This window comes from Bactrocera oleae, chromosome 2 (assembly GCF_042242935.1).
Source record: "Bactrocera oleae isolate idBacOlea1 chromosome 2, idBacOlea1, whole genome shotgun sequence".
NCBI lineage: Eukaryota > Metazoa > Arthropoda > Insecta > Diptera > Tephritidae > Bactrocera > Bactrocera oleae.
Window position 1 is genome coordinate 81,969,506 of NC_091536.1, and position 17,843 is coordinate 81,987,348.

General features: G+C 33.1%; 1 protein-coding gene across 19 annotated transcripts in view; it reads right to left on the bottom strand.

Moving 5' to 3' along the window:
- scrib (scribble planar cell polarity protein) overlaps positions 1 to 17,843 on the bottom strand; it is a 125,812-nt gene that overhangs the window by 99,103 nt on the left and 8,866 nt on the right. For all 19 annotated transcript variants that reach the window (XM_070105833.1, XM_070105834.1, XM_036361527.2 and 16 more), the window contains exon 3: positions 13,799 to 13,916. In XM_070105833.1, the coding sequence (XP_069961934.1) occupies positions 13,799 to 13,916 (118 nt within the window). The remainder of the gene's footprint in view (positions 1 to 13,798; positions 13,917 to 17,843) is intronic.

Sequence of the window (17,843 nt, forward strand, 5' to 3'; positions counted from 1 at the left end):
GCAGCATGCACCGTATCTTTCAAGTGAAAGTTCGCCTAGCCATGCATGAGAAGGGAAATCAATCGTATATGCTCTCAAGGGTCTTTGTCGATGTATAGACGTGGATGTACTTTTCAATTTGAGCGGCACACTTTTTATTGTTTTTCATTTTATTTTATTGTATTTGTTTTTTTTTTTTTTGTTTGCTTCAATGATTGTGCTTCACCAATGAGAACACTTGTCAGGGATACAAAAACAACAAACAATAAAGATATACTTTTCAAATAACTCATATGTATATGTGTACATATACACACGTGCTTACAAGTTGACGTATGTAATTTGAGGTTTGGCGTTGCAATAAAAATCAACCTGCGCTATTCACCTGCAATTGAGGGCTTGGCAACGGAAATGCACTTTCCAGCAGAAATTGTGCCACCCTACAATCGGTTTTTAATTTGAACGTTTTATAGCGCTTCATAGAGCGATTGCACACAAACATGTCATTATGTAAATACTTTTAAAAGCAATCAAAATTATATAATACGGGTATACATGATTTGACATATCTATACTCAAACGAGTTACCGTTTGACAGGAAACGATATTAAGCGGGCATTATGATGAATGCTTCACAAACACTCACTAAAAGGTGAGTTGATTTATTCGAGAAGTCGAAAATAGTAATATACGTAATAATAACAACAAACGTTTATTCATGCTTTCAAAACTCATGTAACCATAGTTAGTTGAAAATCAATTTAAAGCTTTTTGAGTGATATTTTTATTAAAAAACGATAATTATTGAAATTTTTTCAGAGTTTTAGAAATGAACCTTCAAAACTAAATGACGAATAGAGGAATGATAAATATATATGTTATACTTGTATGTATATACATAATATTTACAAAAACTAAAAAAATAACTTAATTTATAAACAAAAAAAACATATAAGGAAAGGCTAAGTTCGGGTGGAACCGAACATTTTATACTCTTGCAACTGGCAAGGATCAAAGTAAAGATCAGGTTTTAGGAACATTTTATATTAAAAAATGTTGCGCAACAATTCATCATTCGATGAAATTGTAAATGGATTACAATAAAATTTGGTACTTTATTAAGTTGAATTATAGGTCATACACTTACTTAGTTTTATTACTATATTTTACTTCGCGTCAGTTAAAATTGTTTTCAATTCATCTTCAAACTCAACTGAAGAAGCTAAATTTAATATAATGAGTTTATGTGAAAACGTCAAGCGGAGGATCGCAATTTATTATTTTAGGCATACAATGTTTGGACAAAAGTATAGACTAATTTCATTCATATTCCTACATACTAGTTAAGCAAACTTCTTTATTTAATTTTATGACAGTATCATACATTTTGTCAGGTGGAAAGTCGGAAATTATTATACAGGCTATATTGGAGACAGAGAAAGGGATTGGCTGATTGAATTAACTTTGACATTGCTGAGGTATACTTGAGATCATATTTTCGAGCAATTTTAAAAATATATAACTTACACATTGACGAAATGTTCGGTATAAGGTTTGTTAGAATAACGAAAATCAATAATGTAGCATTTGTGATTTGGGGAAGTTTGAAAATCTTATATTAGGTATATGAGAGATTGGGGTAATATTGACCCGACTTTATCTATTTTTGGCAATGCAACAAACTATTAACAGAATTAAATACTCCCTGAGTTTCATTATGGTACCTCACATACCATCACCAATATATTGGGAGTAAGAACAACCGCATGTTTCAAAATTATATGATTTGAGGACTAGGGCTAGCCTTTTAGACCTGAGCACTATTTGGGCAAAGTATTGTCCTAATATATGCTTTGCTGCTGTAGACTAGAAAGTGAAAAAATCATATGGAATTTAAAAATGTCATATGCACAACCGTTAGGTGAACAAAACTATTATGCTCTGTAGCAACATGTTGCAAGAGTATAAAAACATTTCATTTTGTTTGAGTGGATAACAGTCTTACTTCACACTGGCTACTATTTTTAGAATATGATGTCAGAAATATCGGTTATGGGTTATGACTTGAGCATATGGTAGTCCAATACTAAACGTATTTGCTAATTCTTAGATTTATTATGTCGAGCTAAATTCTAGCAATTGTTGATAAAGATTTTTCCACGAAATTTAATTGAGGTTATGTTCTTCGAAAATTACAAGCATTATACACGATCGAATATAAGCTGTTAGCGCCGAAAAAAGATAAGCTTTCAATATTTACAGTGTGTTACCACTTGAAGTTGGCTGTAGGGTACAAAAGCAAAACAAAGAAACAGAAACATAAAGGAATCGAAAATGCAACTTTTGGCGCTACAACTTAAAGGGTTATGTCCACTTGCAAGTCAGAAACAAAGCCTTTTTTGTGATTTTTATTATGAAGATTTTCCCTATTAAATAAATAAAAAATAATATACATTTACAGAATTTAAAGTACTTTAATAATCGGCAATTCTTTTCTCTTGATACCGTAGCCAATCTCCAGGAGGACCTTCGGAAAAAGGTGTCTGGCCGTAGGGATAGTTTTTATACCTAAAACTAGCTCAAATCTCAAAACTAAAAAAATTTATTATTACTACAGATACAGATAATGATCGAAGGACTAGTTAAAATTTTGATGACAGCTTCCCAACACAAAAAGTGAAAAAGTCTGCGCTTCAGATTAGACTTAAAAATTGAAAATTGTTATCAAAAATCTTATTCAGTCGTTCATTACCTATACATGTATATGTATTTATGAAGGTTGTTTGAAAATTTCGAGTCCATCGGTAAAGCCGTTTCGGAAAAACTTTTCTCCCCGATTACAAGAAACAGAGTTTCGAAAAAAACACATTTAAAGTTTTTGGGGCCGATTACACTGAGTTAAAAAATACTGCTATCTTCGAAATATATTCCTATCTTCGAAGCTATTTGCCGCATTACCTTCAAATTCTCGGAGAATATTCTAAAATTTTTATACATATGCAAATTTTTTTGAAATTCACAAGTGGATATATGATAACCCCTTAATAACGGTAGAAAATGCCGAATGAGTTTAAAGCCGTCACTTAGAGATATTACACTCAGACTGAACGGTATTTATTATCGCTTCCTTACGGATATATAAACCTACGCGGAATATCTCAGATAATTCAACACAGTTCTTATGGAGCTTATGCTAATAGATGCATATATTACATAAGCTAAAGCATTTAGTGAACTCAATGGCATCGCAGCGAAAACAGGTGGGGCGATATTCATGTCGTCAACTCCAGCTCAACAATTTGGAAATATTACAAAAATTATTAATTGGCTGAAATATTCAGCATTAATGCAAAGTAAGCAAGCCGCGATGATGATGACATTTTCAAATCGGCTTTTAGGCAACTGTTACATACATACATAACTGCGCGCCAGCCAAGTGACCAGTCAGTCAACCGCCAAGTGGCGTGAACTGAATTTAAATGCCGCAATTGCCACGCACACAAGCAACGCTACGGCGTTGGAATTTCTGTATAGATCATGTATGCATTTTATTGCCGGGTGTATAATTACATATGACCCGCTTCACAACCGGCTCGACGCGATCCGATGCGCCAAAGCCTAGTACAGCCGCTACAGCGAGTATAATGGCGAGGAAAATCGTCATACTCAAAATGCTAAAATAACAATAATTTGAGCGTGAATGTATATATATATATATATATACACATACCCATACAAACATAGCTGTATGTATGTAAACAGTGGCAAAGCTGTTGGCGTAATGCTAATTGTTGATTTATACATGCAAATGTATAAGCATTTATTATGGAAAAGAAACAGCAACGTGTAACGCATATTAAAAGTTGCATTGATATTTCCAGCTTTTCGCAATGAAATGCGAAATTGAAGTGACACCGAGAATTGCATAAACGAGAACAGGCTTAATAATGATTTATTGTTGAAAGAATTGCACCTAGATTTGCCTCTAATCGACGCGGGTAGGCATAGCTTTGCAACGTCTTATAATTTAGATTTTATTTCTTAAACTAACTAGTTCTATGATAAGGGTTGAAATACATTTTGCTGCCCCCAAAAAATATTTAGGCCAATTCGAGCAATTATACACGCATTTTACACTCCTTAAATAACACATCAGCGCCAAGACTTCGCATCAAATCGATAAACAAACTATTCCTAAATAAGGACGGACAGACAAACTAAATTTAAAGGTAAATAAAGATAATGATGAAGAGCACGCGAATTGTGCTAAGACATTCACGTAATGTCTAGCGCTAAATAAAAGCAAAACGCACAAAAAGTTTTGCAGCAAACGATGCCATTACCACACATATACATAGATATGTAAACACATAAATAGTTATGTATATGTATATGCATGTGTTTACTATCGACGGGATATCAGTTGTGCGTGTTTGCTTTCAGCGAATTGTGTCCGAAACGCACGCTGGCCGAACTATAAAGCTCCAGCTTATTTTCATTTTTCAAGCATATTGAATGAACATATCTAGAATATGCTGATATGGAAACACCAGTGTATGGCGGAACTAGTTCTACGCACATTACGGCGATCCACACATACATACCACACACACACACACACGTGTGAGCTTTTGTGCATAGAAACTTAACTTGTAGACACGTAACAAATTACCCTTCAGTAAATTTAGACAGTCTCAAAACTGACAGCGGAGGTTATTACAATGTTTGTGAACTTTTTGAAAGTGTGCAAGCTTTCAAGCAAATTTACAAAAATAAAACGGCACTTGCCGCATTTGACCAACACTAAAAAATAGCAAGAGTCTCTTTTTGTATAGTTTTTTCTTTGATCAAATAGCAAAAAATCAACAAAAAGCTAATTCTGAAATTCACCGGTAACAAACAATTTACGGCATATTTTATGTTCGAAAATTTTGAGAATTTTTAATGCAAACACAAAAGAATTCTGTTTGAAATTTCCTGCCAGATTCTAAGTTCACTGCATTTTTATTACAGCTTCGAACTTGATTTCAAATATTTTCGGCCCGATACCGCATGAAAATAGGAAAAACGGTAAAAATAAATCGTTAATAATTATAAATTGGAGTGCGGAATAAATGAGGTTCGGTTCAGATCTCTCAGCTCTATGACTTCAAGCAATGAGGTACGTTCAAAAAAAACGGAATTTGAAATATCATTTATTAGGTGCAATTATTGCGGTAAAAATAGTTTCCATGCAAGACGATATTCTCTGCTAAACCTTTACGGGTACTAACAAATTTTCAAAAGAGAATTTGGCACTCAAAACCATGTCTCTTAGGTACTCACTACCGGGTTTAACTGCTACACTGAAGCTGTTTATCAAATATTAACTTTTTATTTGGCTTAAAAGATTGATTTCAACATTTGCTATGATATTTTCGACAAAGGTAACGATCATGCCAGTTTTGTTTTCTAAACTGCTGGCAGCTTAACTAACAGTATACCAAAATGAACTAGCTTGTTAATAGAGTGAAGACAGTACAATTTACTGTCGGTCATTAAGGAAACTAGGCCAAAAGAACATCACTCCTAAATTTTAAAGTACAATCTCTTGGGTGATATCACAACGCTTTAAGTTTGGAGTTTACATGTACTACATATGTTCGCATATATGGTAAATACATAGATACATATATAGAGTGTAACTATCATTTGAGTAATCCCCTTTTTTTTAATAATGAGGAGATCAGCAATTAAATTTTTCACAATGTGGGAAATTACGAAACAATTTTCTTCAATTCAAACCGATTATCTTTGTAATGGCCGAACAACACATGTGTGTATGTATTGGTGTTTTTTATGTTGGAACGTAAAATGTGTTAAGTTTTTGAATTCTTCTTTGCTTTGCAAAAGAAATATACAAATTCGCTGGTCACTAAAATTAATTGTAGCATTAAAAATCACTTTTTCTATGAGCGCGATTCGAAAGAAAACTGATCTTTATAGCAATACACAAAGCTTTTTAGGTTATAAAAAAAACTATTGCTGAAAATAAGGTAGAAATTTCACAATTGGTGAGAGATGCACTAAAAGATTAATGACTCACAATATAGAAAATTAAAAACACAATATTAAAGGATTTTTTTTAGTTTTTGACGCAAAATAAAAAATGTTCACATACTCGTGTATCTACAATGAAATAACTGAACAGTGGTCTGAAATTTACTGTCATCATTTTTATATTTTTTGCGTATAAAAGCGAGAACTTTTTTGGCTGTCATACTGGTGTGCCATTAAATATTAAGATGTTCTATGCAACGAAAATTGACCGTTCCCACAAATACGCAGCTTCTTGGTGAGAAAAGGGCGAGTGCAAAGTTTCAGATCGATATCTCAAAAACTAAGGGACTAGTTCGTATAGACAGATGGACAGAATATATACGAGGTGTTTTCAAATGAAAAGCTGAATTTTGATCGCGGGTTGTGTACATTCGATTATCGGTATTTTGTGTTTGTTATAATCGGACATATATGTATGTTTATTATGTGCTTGCATTAGGAGCCAATTTCAATTTGTAGTTTGTTTTTGACAACAGAAAATGTTAGTCACGTTTTTATGTGCTCTTTGATTTTTGACTTTTGACTTTTGAAAAAAATGGAACAAAGAATATGTAATTAACTTGAACTTGAAATGTTGACTGTGACATTCGGTGAGTCCACTTTGTCTCAAAAAAGTGTTTATAAGAGGTACAAGCGCTTTGCAGAAGGCCGAGAAGATGTTGATGACGATGAGCATACTGGAGGCCACGACCACGTCAACAAGCGTAGAAAACATTAAAACAGTGAAAAAAATTGTTCTTGAAAATCGTCGAAACACTATTAGGGAAATTGCAGAGGATGTTGGCATATCAATCGGCTCATGACATTCAATTTTCTCGAATGTTTTGGACATGAAACGTGTGGCACCATCGTCGCGATAATGCACCAGCTCACACATCAATGCTTATTTGTGATTTTTTAGTCGAAAACAAAACCGTAGTTCACCAGATTTGGCTGCCTACAACTTTTTCCTATTCTCAAAACTGAAGAAATCGTTTTGCCACAATTGATGGGATCAAGTTAGAATCGAAGAGCTGATGGCCATACCGAAAAGCGCCTTTCAGAAGGGCTTGGAGGATAGGAAAAAGCGTTGGTACAAGTGTATTATGTCCGCGGGGATTACCTCGAAGGGGACAAAATAGATATTGATGAATAAATTAGTACTTTTCAAAAAAATGCAAAATACACCTTTTCCTTTGAACATATCTCGTAACACCGTGGCAAACTTAATATACCCTGTTCAGGGTATAAAAATCTACTATGATGGACTAGCATCTCTGAAACCACTTCAATAATTTCATGATTTCATATTTTCAGAAGTTATCTTGAGATTGCACTGAAATTTGTGAGAAATGCAAACCGTGCTAAAATTATTTTGATTGGCGAATTTTTGTTGGTCCCCTCATATCGGCATGGTGCTACAAGCAGATGCGGTCGCCTTTGACGTCACACATAGTTGAAAGCGCGATGAAAACAATTAAAACTACCCGCATACACAAATCAAATCACGGCGAACGGAAAAACTTACGAAAAGAAGAAATAGAAAATAAAATGTTCACTGCCATTCACCGGCAATGGGCCGCAGCCCACACAATCGAGCGGAGCACAGAGAAAGCCGTTAGTGAGAACGTGTGGTTTTGTTTAGTTTTTAGTTTCTGCTTTGCGCGCTAAATAACATTGCGAATGCGACTTGGCAAATATGTATGTTTGCAACTGTGCAGAACGCTGAAAAAGTGCCGATTGCACGACTCTCACACCCACTTTGCCGCGCCAACGAAACATTCCTAGCGCATTCGACCGCCAACACCAGACCTACACACGACGAATCGCAACAGGTACGAGTTCACAGATTATTGATTAGCTTTCAAACCCCCGCAGTACAGTACACATACGCACACACATAGTATATACAGTGTCGGACAAAACTAAAGCACGAAATTAACCATTTAGCTGTATATAATTTGTTAGAGTGAGCTTTTGCAAATTCAAGACGCGCACTTCGATTTTTGTGTGAAATGTATGACTTCTGCACTTCTGCATATTATGAAGTTATCAGATCGTCGCTGGATGGACTTGCACGAAATATTCAAGCCCAATTCGGTCTGAATTGATCTAGCTGATATAAAGAGATCTCTTTTTATGGAGCGCACTATGGCCATATACTCACGACTAGTAGTTTTACGTGATCTGCCACCTCCATGAATTGTGGTTAGGGAGTCCGAAGAACGAAAATTACTTATAATTCTTGAGACAATGCTGTGATTAATTGTGAACTTTTTCGAAATATTAGTAACTGATTTACCGTTTTCAAAATCGCTAATAATTTTTTCCCTAAATAGTGCTGAATACTTATTTCGCGCCATTTCACAAATATTTTCTTTGTGACGAAGCAACACCCTCGGTGATCAAAAATGACATATCTAATTGTACAGTTGGAATTTTAACAGGACTGGTTTAAATTAAAGTCAATAAATAAGTAAATATAGTTTAGTGCTTTAGTTTTGTCGGAGCAAATATAGATATTATGCGAAATTTTTGTATGTCTAAATCTTATTTGTAATAACAAGAGGTTTAGCTTGATAAATTTTTGTTTTAAACATCCTAATATATTTATAAAAAACTTAAAAGTTTGGCACAACTTTTACAATTTGTTTTTAACTAAATGTATACAAGGTGAACTTTGTGCATTAGTTTTGTCCAACACTGTATATATGTATATTAGAGTAGAGAAATTTTTTTTTTTTTTGCTTAGCTTGAGGGTAAAATTTTAAGATTTAAAAAAAGAAAATTTTTGAAAAAAAAAATGTTTGGAAAAAAAAAATTTTTAGAAAAAAAAGTTTTTGGAAAAAAAAATTTGGAAAAAAAAGGAAATGTAAATTTTGAAAAAAAAAATTTTTTAACATCTAGAGGCTTCACCTTTAAAGTAAATTTTTTATTTCGTAAAAAATTTTTGATAAGTGTTCTTTAAGTTGTGGAGAGTCCTCTTTCTGGCCAATGAAAAGTTACCAACTTAAAAAAAATTTTTGTGGTCATTATTGGAGTTTTAAAAAAAGTCTTAAACGACAACATGCTTTCCTTAAGCGTTAAAATAAATTTTAAGTCAAAAACCGTGAAATTCGGTAATTTTAATATAAATGTGAGAAGTTTAAACCAAAAACTCCAAAACCAACTCGAAATGTATTTTAAAAGTGAGCCTCTAGATGTTAAAAAAAAATTTTTTTTTTACAAAAATTTTCTTTTTTTATAATCAAACAAATTTTACCCTCAGGCTAAGCAAAAAAAAACCTTTTTTTCGCTCCACCCTAATATATATATGTATATATGCAGTGCTTTCCAAAGTGGCAGGTACTCATTTTCAACCAAAATATTACCGCTACTTCGCCGAACCACAAATTATTTCTCCAGTTGCTGGCGTACATACAGACATACAGACATACGATGTATACATTATGTTGATACATTTTCACGTTACAAGAGTACACGAAGTCGTGTGTTTGCATTTGTTTAAATAACAATTTTAATAATAAAAAGTATGTTTTAAAAACAGACGAAATCCACATGTGAGGCCACGATTGGACTTGGAAGTGAAAATCAATGCCGGCAAGCAGCGCTGAATCCAAACATAATGTGCCCGCATACACACAAGTATTGGTATTAATGCACCTATGGAAGTATGGCAACACTGGCAAGTGGAATTGTATGCGTAAATCGTAAATTCTTTCAATCAACAGAATGTTTAATTAGCGTGGAAATGTTTATTTTCTTAATATGCCTTCCAACAGATGTTATGGTGTTAGTTTTTAAACAGAAATATGTGGATATAAGTGTGTGTCGAGGCAATAAGTAACTGTATGTGAACATTTGTGCATACTTGTATCTATATATTTATAGATAGATCGGCGTCAAACTTTTAACTTTGCTATAAATATATACAAAATTTGTATTTATATATGTATATGCACGAGCATACATATGTACATAAGATATAAACCTGTATACACACCTATTAGTATACAAATAATGAACTTCCCGTGATCGTTGGCTAAACAATAAAATCCGAGCCGGCATAGCAACGCATAATGCTCGTGTCTACCAGCGAGCAGTAAACGTGATATAGCCACTAAATACTTAAATATAATAAATAATAATATTTAGAGCATCATTTTACATAAGTAACGCACAACTGTAGGCAAAAGGTTAGGATTCAGTAATCCCCCTTTCTTGCGGTCAGCGATGTGTTGCAACCAAGCATTAGCGGCTGACCTATTGCTTTGCTTAAGTTGGCCAAAAAAGCGTGATCAAATTGATTGTTTATTACTCCTCCAACACAAAATTTGTATTTACATATAAAATAAACTACGCAATACATACGTACATACATATGTACAGCCGAGCAACAACCGAGCTTGCCTTTCATTTCGACTACAAATAGTCAGTATGCTTTTCCAGTGAAGTGAAAATCTATAGGCTCAACATGTGAAATAAGCTTGAGGCATACTTGACACATTTAATGTATTCGATATCGGATGGAAAATGTAAGTGGGTATGTACATATTATGAGTACAGTACTATGTTTGCGTATTTTATTAGAGACGCTTAGATGCTACAATTTTGATACATATACGACCAGTGTGAATATAATTGGTCAGGTTATGTTCGTCGTACGGCTAAAATCATTTATAGCTCAAACAGTCACCGACATTCCTCCCTTATTTCATCTTGATGTGGCTTAAATATAAAGCTTTGACAATTTTTAACATTTCAAAACTTAAGGTTTCGGTTATTATTACCACGACAAAAAAAGCTATCTTTAGATGGGTTTCATCGGGGAAAAATTAATAAAAATTTATATTGTAAAAAGTTTAAATTTTACCGTCTTAAAGATACATATTATACAAAGAATTGCTGAAATTCCATTAAAAAAAATGTGGAAAACGGTTGGCCTCAAGGGCCATCCCTGCAACTTCCCTCTAATTTCATATGCTAACGTTCAAATTTCGCTTTTTTCACTGCTTTTGAGCTCTTCGAAATTTTTCGTTTTCGATATCTCGCAAGTAAATCAACCGATTTTGACCCGGTTTGCGGCAAACGATGTGTTTTTTCAAGGTTTAGAACTGATTAGTTTTTGGTGTCGATCGGTCAAGTCGTTTGGAAGAAATTCGAAAAACGATTTTTTAAAATTTTTATTTTTGAGATTTCTCAAAATCTACTGGTCCGATTGGGTCCAAACTCACACGAAATTCAAGTGCAATGAAACCCTTTGGAATGCCGTTTAGTTTATTCAAATCGGTAGAGCCGTTTAAAAGTTATAAGAGGGTCACATACATCCACACACACACACACACATACATCCACACATACATACATACATACGGACATCATCGTAGAAATGTTCGGGGAAGCTTCCTCGACCGTCAAAACGTCGAGATCTGTTGAGAACTCGATTTTTGCAAAATGATGCAAACCAATATCTTCCCGATTTTTAGAAAATTTTCAATTTTCTTAGCGGGAAGTTAAAAAATATTCAAAGCACCGAAATTGTGACATCATTTCTGGCGACGCCTAGAAAAAACGGCGTGTCTCTTACAAGTTCATCTGATTAAAAAAATTGTATATTACTTAAGATCGTACCGGTTTAGTTAAATAACGACAAATGTAAAATTGGATTTTTTGCAGTTTATTATTTTTTTTTTTTAAACGCTAAAACTGCTCTAATTTTTCAATAGTCGCAATCGAAGTAAATCTTCGCTCAAACTATTGGGAATTACATCTCGAAGACTTGTGTAAAATTCGATCCAAATCGGTAGAGTAGTCGTCGAGAAATCTTTGAAAACACAGTTTCTACAAAAAGTGTTTGAAGTTTGGAGCGACAATATCTGGTTGTATCTCCAAAACTACTACTCGAAACATGTTGAACAACAATATTGGACAATATTTTTGAGATATCGTAGAATTAAATAAGACAATAAAAATAACGATTTTTTGACGTCGTGAAACCCATATGACCCGCTTAAGAACTTTGATTTCTCAAAATTCTCTTGAGCTGAAGAATTATGCACTGAGAAGGACATATATTTTGTATTCGATATCGCTTCATTCATAAAAACAAGAGATGCAAACATGTTTTACACAACAATTATGATTAATGTTGACCCTGAAAACGAAAACATCGGTTTATCTACTTGTAATGCTGTTTCTTGTATTTCTTGCACTTAATTAATTCGCGGATTGATACCATATTTAGCGCAATTGTTCAATGATGAGAAGCATATTGATGGCACGATAATCCGAATGCGAATGCAATGTTTCCGCGAGCAAGCGAGTACATGCATTTGCTTTTAGCGGAAAAAATAATATGCAATTAAGATATTCAAGAGCAAAATGTGTAACTCACTACGTCTGGCAAATACATAAGTACATTGACGTCATTCACAGTGGCGGCTGATGGCCACTATTCACGAGCATAATTCTTTAAATAATAGCGAATTCCATTTAAACGGTACAATGGTAAGCAATATGGATTGATGGCAGAGTGATGAGAATTCTGATTAGATTTCAGTGCTATTATTGTTGGCAAATCTATTGCAATTCAATAGCAGATCGACACAAGAACAAGTTGCAATAATGAATTTAATTGAGTGCAACAATTCGAATAGAAATGAACGAGGACTAAAGGCAGCGAGGTGCTCTTTGTATAAGATTAACACTAGGGATGTGAGTATTTAGTTAGAAAAAAAAATAATAAAAAATTTTCAAATAAGTTAATATACCAGAGCTTTGCAAATGGTGAAAAGTGCACTAATAATAATAGAACGATGAAATCGATTGGAAAAGAATACGAGTATAATAATTTTTTTTTTTATTTCATCTACCTGCTAATTTCGCCAGTATGCGATATACAGAACAGTAAGATGCAGTAAAACAACAGCTTTGAATCTTTTATTGGGGTCATTGTTTACATTTTCTAAGAAAACTTATCATAGTAATGTTTTACATCATCAGAAAATAGAGATTTCAATGAAGAAAAAACTCAACATACTTAAAAACAGAAAATTTGGAGTGGCGTTTCGGCTGAATATAATTTCAATATTAAATCAAAATAAGGTGAAAAAAATAAATAAATATTCTAGATCAAAACATTGTAGTGCGTTTCGGACACAAAAAGGTAAGTTTACAGCAAATTTTGTGAAAAAATTGTAAAAGTTAAAAATAAAAACGAAAAACTAAGTTATATGCATTTTTCATACAAATTTTGAGGTTATGAGAAAAAATTGTGTACACCAAAGTTGTAGAACTTTTTATTACCTACAACTTTGCCATCAAACCTTTTTTCACAGGATTTGTAATTTTGCCGGAAATCGAGATAGATAGATAGATACCCTTAAAAACACAATCACCCCCTCCCCTCCAACAATCGACACCAGATCGTTCTTAAATTATTTTTCCTTTCATTTTCGTTGTAAACTCTAAATCCAATGAGCTCCATCCTACTATTATTATTTTTTAAAGCTTAAGATTAAAAGACGGGAATGTGAACTATATGTACTATTGTATATATGTATGTATGTATATATTTATGTTCTAATCATCTCCCTTTTTATAACTTCCTTTCATATAATGTATTACAATTAGTAATTTTGCATAGATTTTTCTTTTTTGCTATTTAAGTGGCAACACTCACTTAACTGTAATATAATCTATTAATTTTTTAAATAGTCAATGCAAATTAGTTGGCACTCACCATTTCGCGAAACATCTAGTTCTACCAAGTTCTCGAAATTCTGTATATCTGGAGGCAATCGGGCTATCTCATTATCACTTAAGCCCAATTTTCGCAGACGATGCAGTCTGAAGAAGTTCTGAAATAAAATTAAATTTTGTAATTAATAAAAAGAAAAAAATGTGGCTTGTAAGTACATATGTACGCTGTTAATAAAATCAATGGCGACTGCTCATAAACTGATAAATCATTTGCTGTTAAAATAATTTTAATAATCGTGAATTCCCATTAACTAGCACAAAATAAATTGCATGCGAGATGATGGCATGATTTTCCACAACTTTTCTACTTTCTCCGAACAAACGTACATGCATCTCCCAATATCTCACATACCGCATACAAAGCCCGAGTCATCCTCTTCTTTTTTTTTCATTTACTTTATCATTGATATTTCCAATCATAAATTTGCAATTCGTTGTCATTCGCAGTGAACTGCATGCAAAATAAAAGGAAAAAGTCACAAAGACACGGAAAAGCAATACTTCAGTAAAAGTAAAAAAAAAAAATTAACATTTGAAAGCCACCATGAAGTTGCGATCAATTTTTTTGCCTGCCTTTCATTCCATGTTGTTGTATGCAACACAATTTTCATATGCCCAATGCCTGTCTAATCTGACCTACCTAGACTCTAAGCTGGAGCAGCGCAATTTGACTTTTGCTGCTTCTTTCTTCAGCGGCTTGAGTTTGTGGCCGCGATCAATTTGTTATGAAAATCACGTTTTTCATTTACCGCAATAAATTCAGTTTTTGGCGGCACATAAATTGAAGCAAATATAAAGTCACAATTCGCCGCTATTATTCACAAGTAAGTACTTTCCAAAGTGAATGGTGATTACCTTTTTCAGTGCATCAAAAATCCGTTCTAAGCATTTAAATAAAAAAAAAGAAAAAAGAACCAGCGACAAAAAGCAATTAAGGCTTTGCGGGCGTCTCAAAAAAGTTTATTTGTACAGTTTGAAAAAAAAAATTGTCATGCGCTTTTCGTGGCTTTGCGATGGAGTTCGGTCATGACTTGTGATCTATAACCTTAAATACACTAGTTGTGTATAATAAAAGATTTAACAACTGTCACTCATTTATTCAATGCCTGAACCCTTATAGAGTAGACAGAATTGTATGTGTTCATAGTAAGTTTTTAGTGTTTTTTCTTAGGAGGCAATATTTACACTTGTAAGATCTGGAAAATAAGCTTTCACAAATAAATACCACGGTTAATATAAATATAGATATATGCTATGCCCTGCATATAGAATATGATACGATTCTCCCTACTCTACTAGTAGACTACAAGCTGTGTAAATCAGCCATCAAATGAACATCAACACGAAATTTGCTTTAGAAATAATAAAAGTTTGTTTTTAACCTGAAAATATAATACGGTTTTATAAATTGATCTTGAAACAACTAGAGCTGTTTGATACTAAATACATGTTTTCAGTGAAAGCAATATTTTTCACAGTATTGTGTTTCATTAACCTACGGTATCGATATTAATGGAAGAGTTTTGAATTGGAAGTAGGTGAGGTTAGGTTTAGCGGATTAAAATTCCGTATACCGGCTTTTGATGCTTCTTCCTACTACACACAAAATACTGTATCGAACATAGAATTTGCTTCACCATTAGGTGCACAAATTAGAAATTTTTAAGTGGAAAATCCTTTATTAACTTTCTCCAGATGTTACTTACCGGTCTTGGGACCGAAGAGACAGCTTTTTTGACTAAATGAGTTTACGGGCTTTTTAAGAACATAAAAATAGCTAAGCGAACTAAAAATCAGCTAGCTTGATTAGGGTGAGTCAAAAAAAAATTGAAAGTTTTTTCCTTAGAAACTGAGAAAATATCATCCAAGTAAGGAAAGAAAGTTCGGTTGTAACCCACAATTTTATATTCTTGCATTTTTGAAGTTTAAAGCCGGAGACATATTTTACTCTACATTAGAAAGCGTTGCGTAAGCACTCAATATTGATTATTCGACGAAACTGTGAATAGACTACAATCAATTGTGGTATTTTATTAAGGGGGTATTCTAGTGTAGAATTTCAAAAATATCGATATTTTTCATGTTTGCAAAGTTAAACTATTTAAGAATATATCTACGAGGATTTTTGAAAATTTAAATTATTTTCGGAGATATGGACATTTTACTGACCCGGCCGTCAAACTGGTTCCGCTGGGTCTAATCGAACAAAAGACTTTACGCGAAACTTTAAAGGCGTTTTTCTCAGACCAGATTTTTTCAATACGATACCCACGATTTCTCGAGTTCTACTGGACCGGTTTACTTGAAATTTTCAGAGAATCAATTTTTAGAATTTTTAAAATATACAAAGAAATAAAAAAATTGTAAAAATAATCGTTTTTTTTTCAAACAGTCGCAATCATTGCAAATTGATAATCGTTTTTTTCATTTCAGATGACTAGGATGGTTGAAATCATAGGTATGCATCATATCATGTGCCAAGACCGTCCACTTCATCAGCTGCAGTTTTTTAAATTTTAAACTTTTTGTTTTTGTCATTTTTTTCTGTACTCTTGTAACATTAATAAATAACTGATAAAAAAAAATCGATATAAAAATATTGATTGGTTTTTTTTACGACACTTTAAAAATTAGCTAAAATTCATGTACCCCTTAACTTATGTTAGAGGTCGTCGTAGACTCACTTAGTTTTACATTTTTGACACAAGGGCACATTATTATCGGGAAAAGTTTCTCTCTGAATTTCAATAACAGAACTCACAGATGGACAGCTATTTTCGGTAAAAGGGCAGCACGAGGGTCCACATATTCGGGGCTTAAAAATGTATGTTACGATTTCGAAAACTTTTGGCGCGCGATGTTATGCCTGAAAGTCACTATTTGCGCATAGTTTTATTTCGATATCTTCATTGGTGCTTAATTTATATAACACAAAGGGAAGCAATCATATAAATTGGTTAAAATTGGTAGATTAGTACTTGAGATATAGAATTTCAGCTAAAGGTGGACGGAGCCACACCCATTATTAACTTTTGACAGCGGCTGTTTTGAAGCATCTTAGCTTGGAAATCTAAAACTTTTCACGGATCAAAGTTGTTGTTTATTACCTGATTTCATCCATTTTCAATGTTTATTAGGAGGAGCTAGCAAGCCTTGTTCTCAGCCAGTTTAGTTGATATAGCTTTAGTGGTTTGTGAGATTTATATCTTTATAAACCTATTATATATATTAAACCTACTAGAGCCAGATATATTTTAAGTTTTTGAGACATTATTTTGTGAAAGAATACAAAATATATTGTAAAAATTATATTTTACGACTTAAAGTTGGACTTAAACCTTGAATATGATTACAACTTCTTAAAGATTTTCGCTATATGACTGTTTTTAACCAAGATAGATATTATGAATTAACAAATTATATTTTTGATCAATTGGGCGAGGAAACAATATCTATATTTTTGAAATTTATTTTATTTATATTATTTTCTAATGTGCTCTATTTCACCAAGGCCTAGTGGCGGTTTAGCCTGCCTTGTGAATGGCTTACTAGATATTCGCTTACTAGATAACTGCTGAGATCGAAACTCTCCAAGTTCATGCTTTATAATTCTTTCAACAAAAAAACGCTTTAGCTACTCAACACCGTTAACCGTTATTTTTTACAGTAATACATGCTGTACTGAGAAAATATTACAACGATTTTATGTTAAAATTTTCTGTGGCCGTGAAATTAAAATTTCCACCTGCCTGTGTGGCTCAGAATTTATGTAAAATAATAAAATAACAGGCAGCACTTCAAAATTGCTGAAATTCTTTTAGCTTTATTGACCAGGGTAAATAATTTTTGAACAAAAAACAAAACATAAGCTACTAAGTTGAAAACCAAACAAACAAAAATTAAAGGAAAAATAATTTACGAGCGATTTGCGGTCGTGAATAGGAAGGCGAGGGCGTGATTGAATATTTAAGTGTTAAAAACGGTTTATCTCGATTTCCAACAAAACTACGAGTCTTATAGAAAAA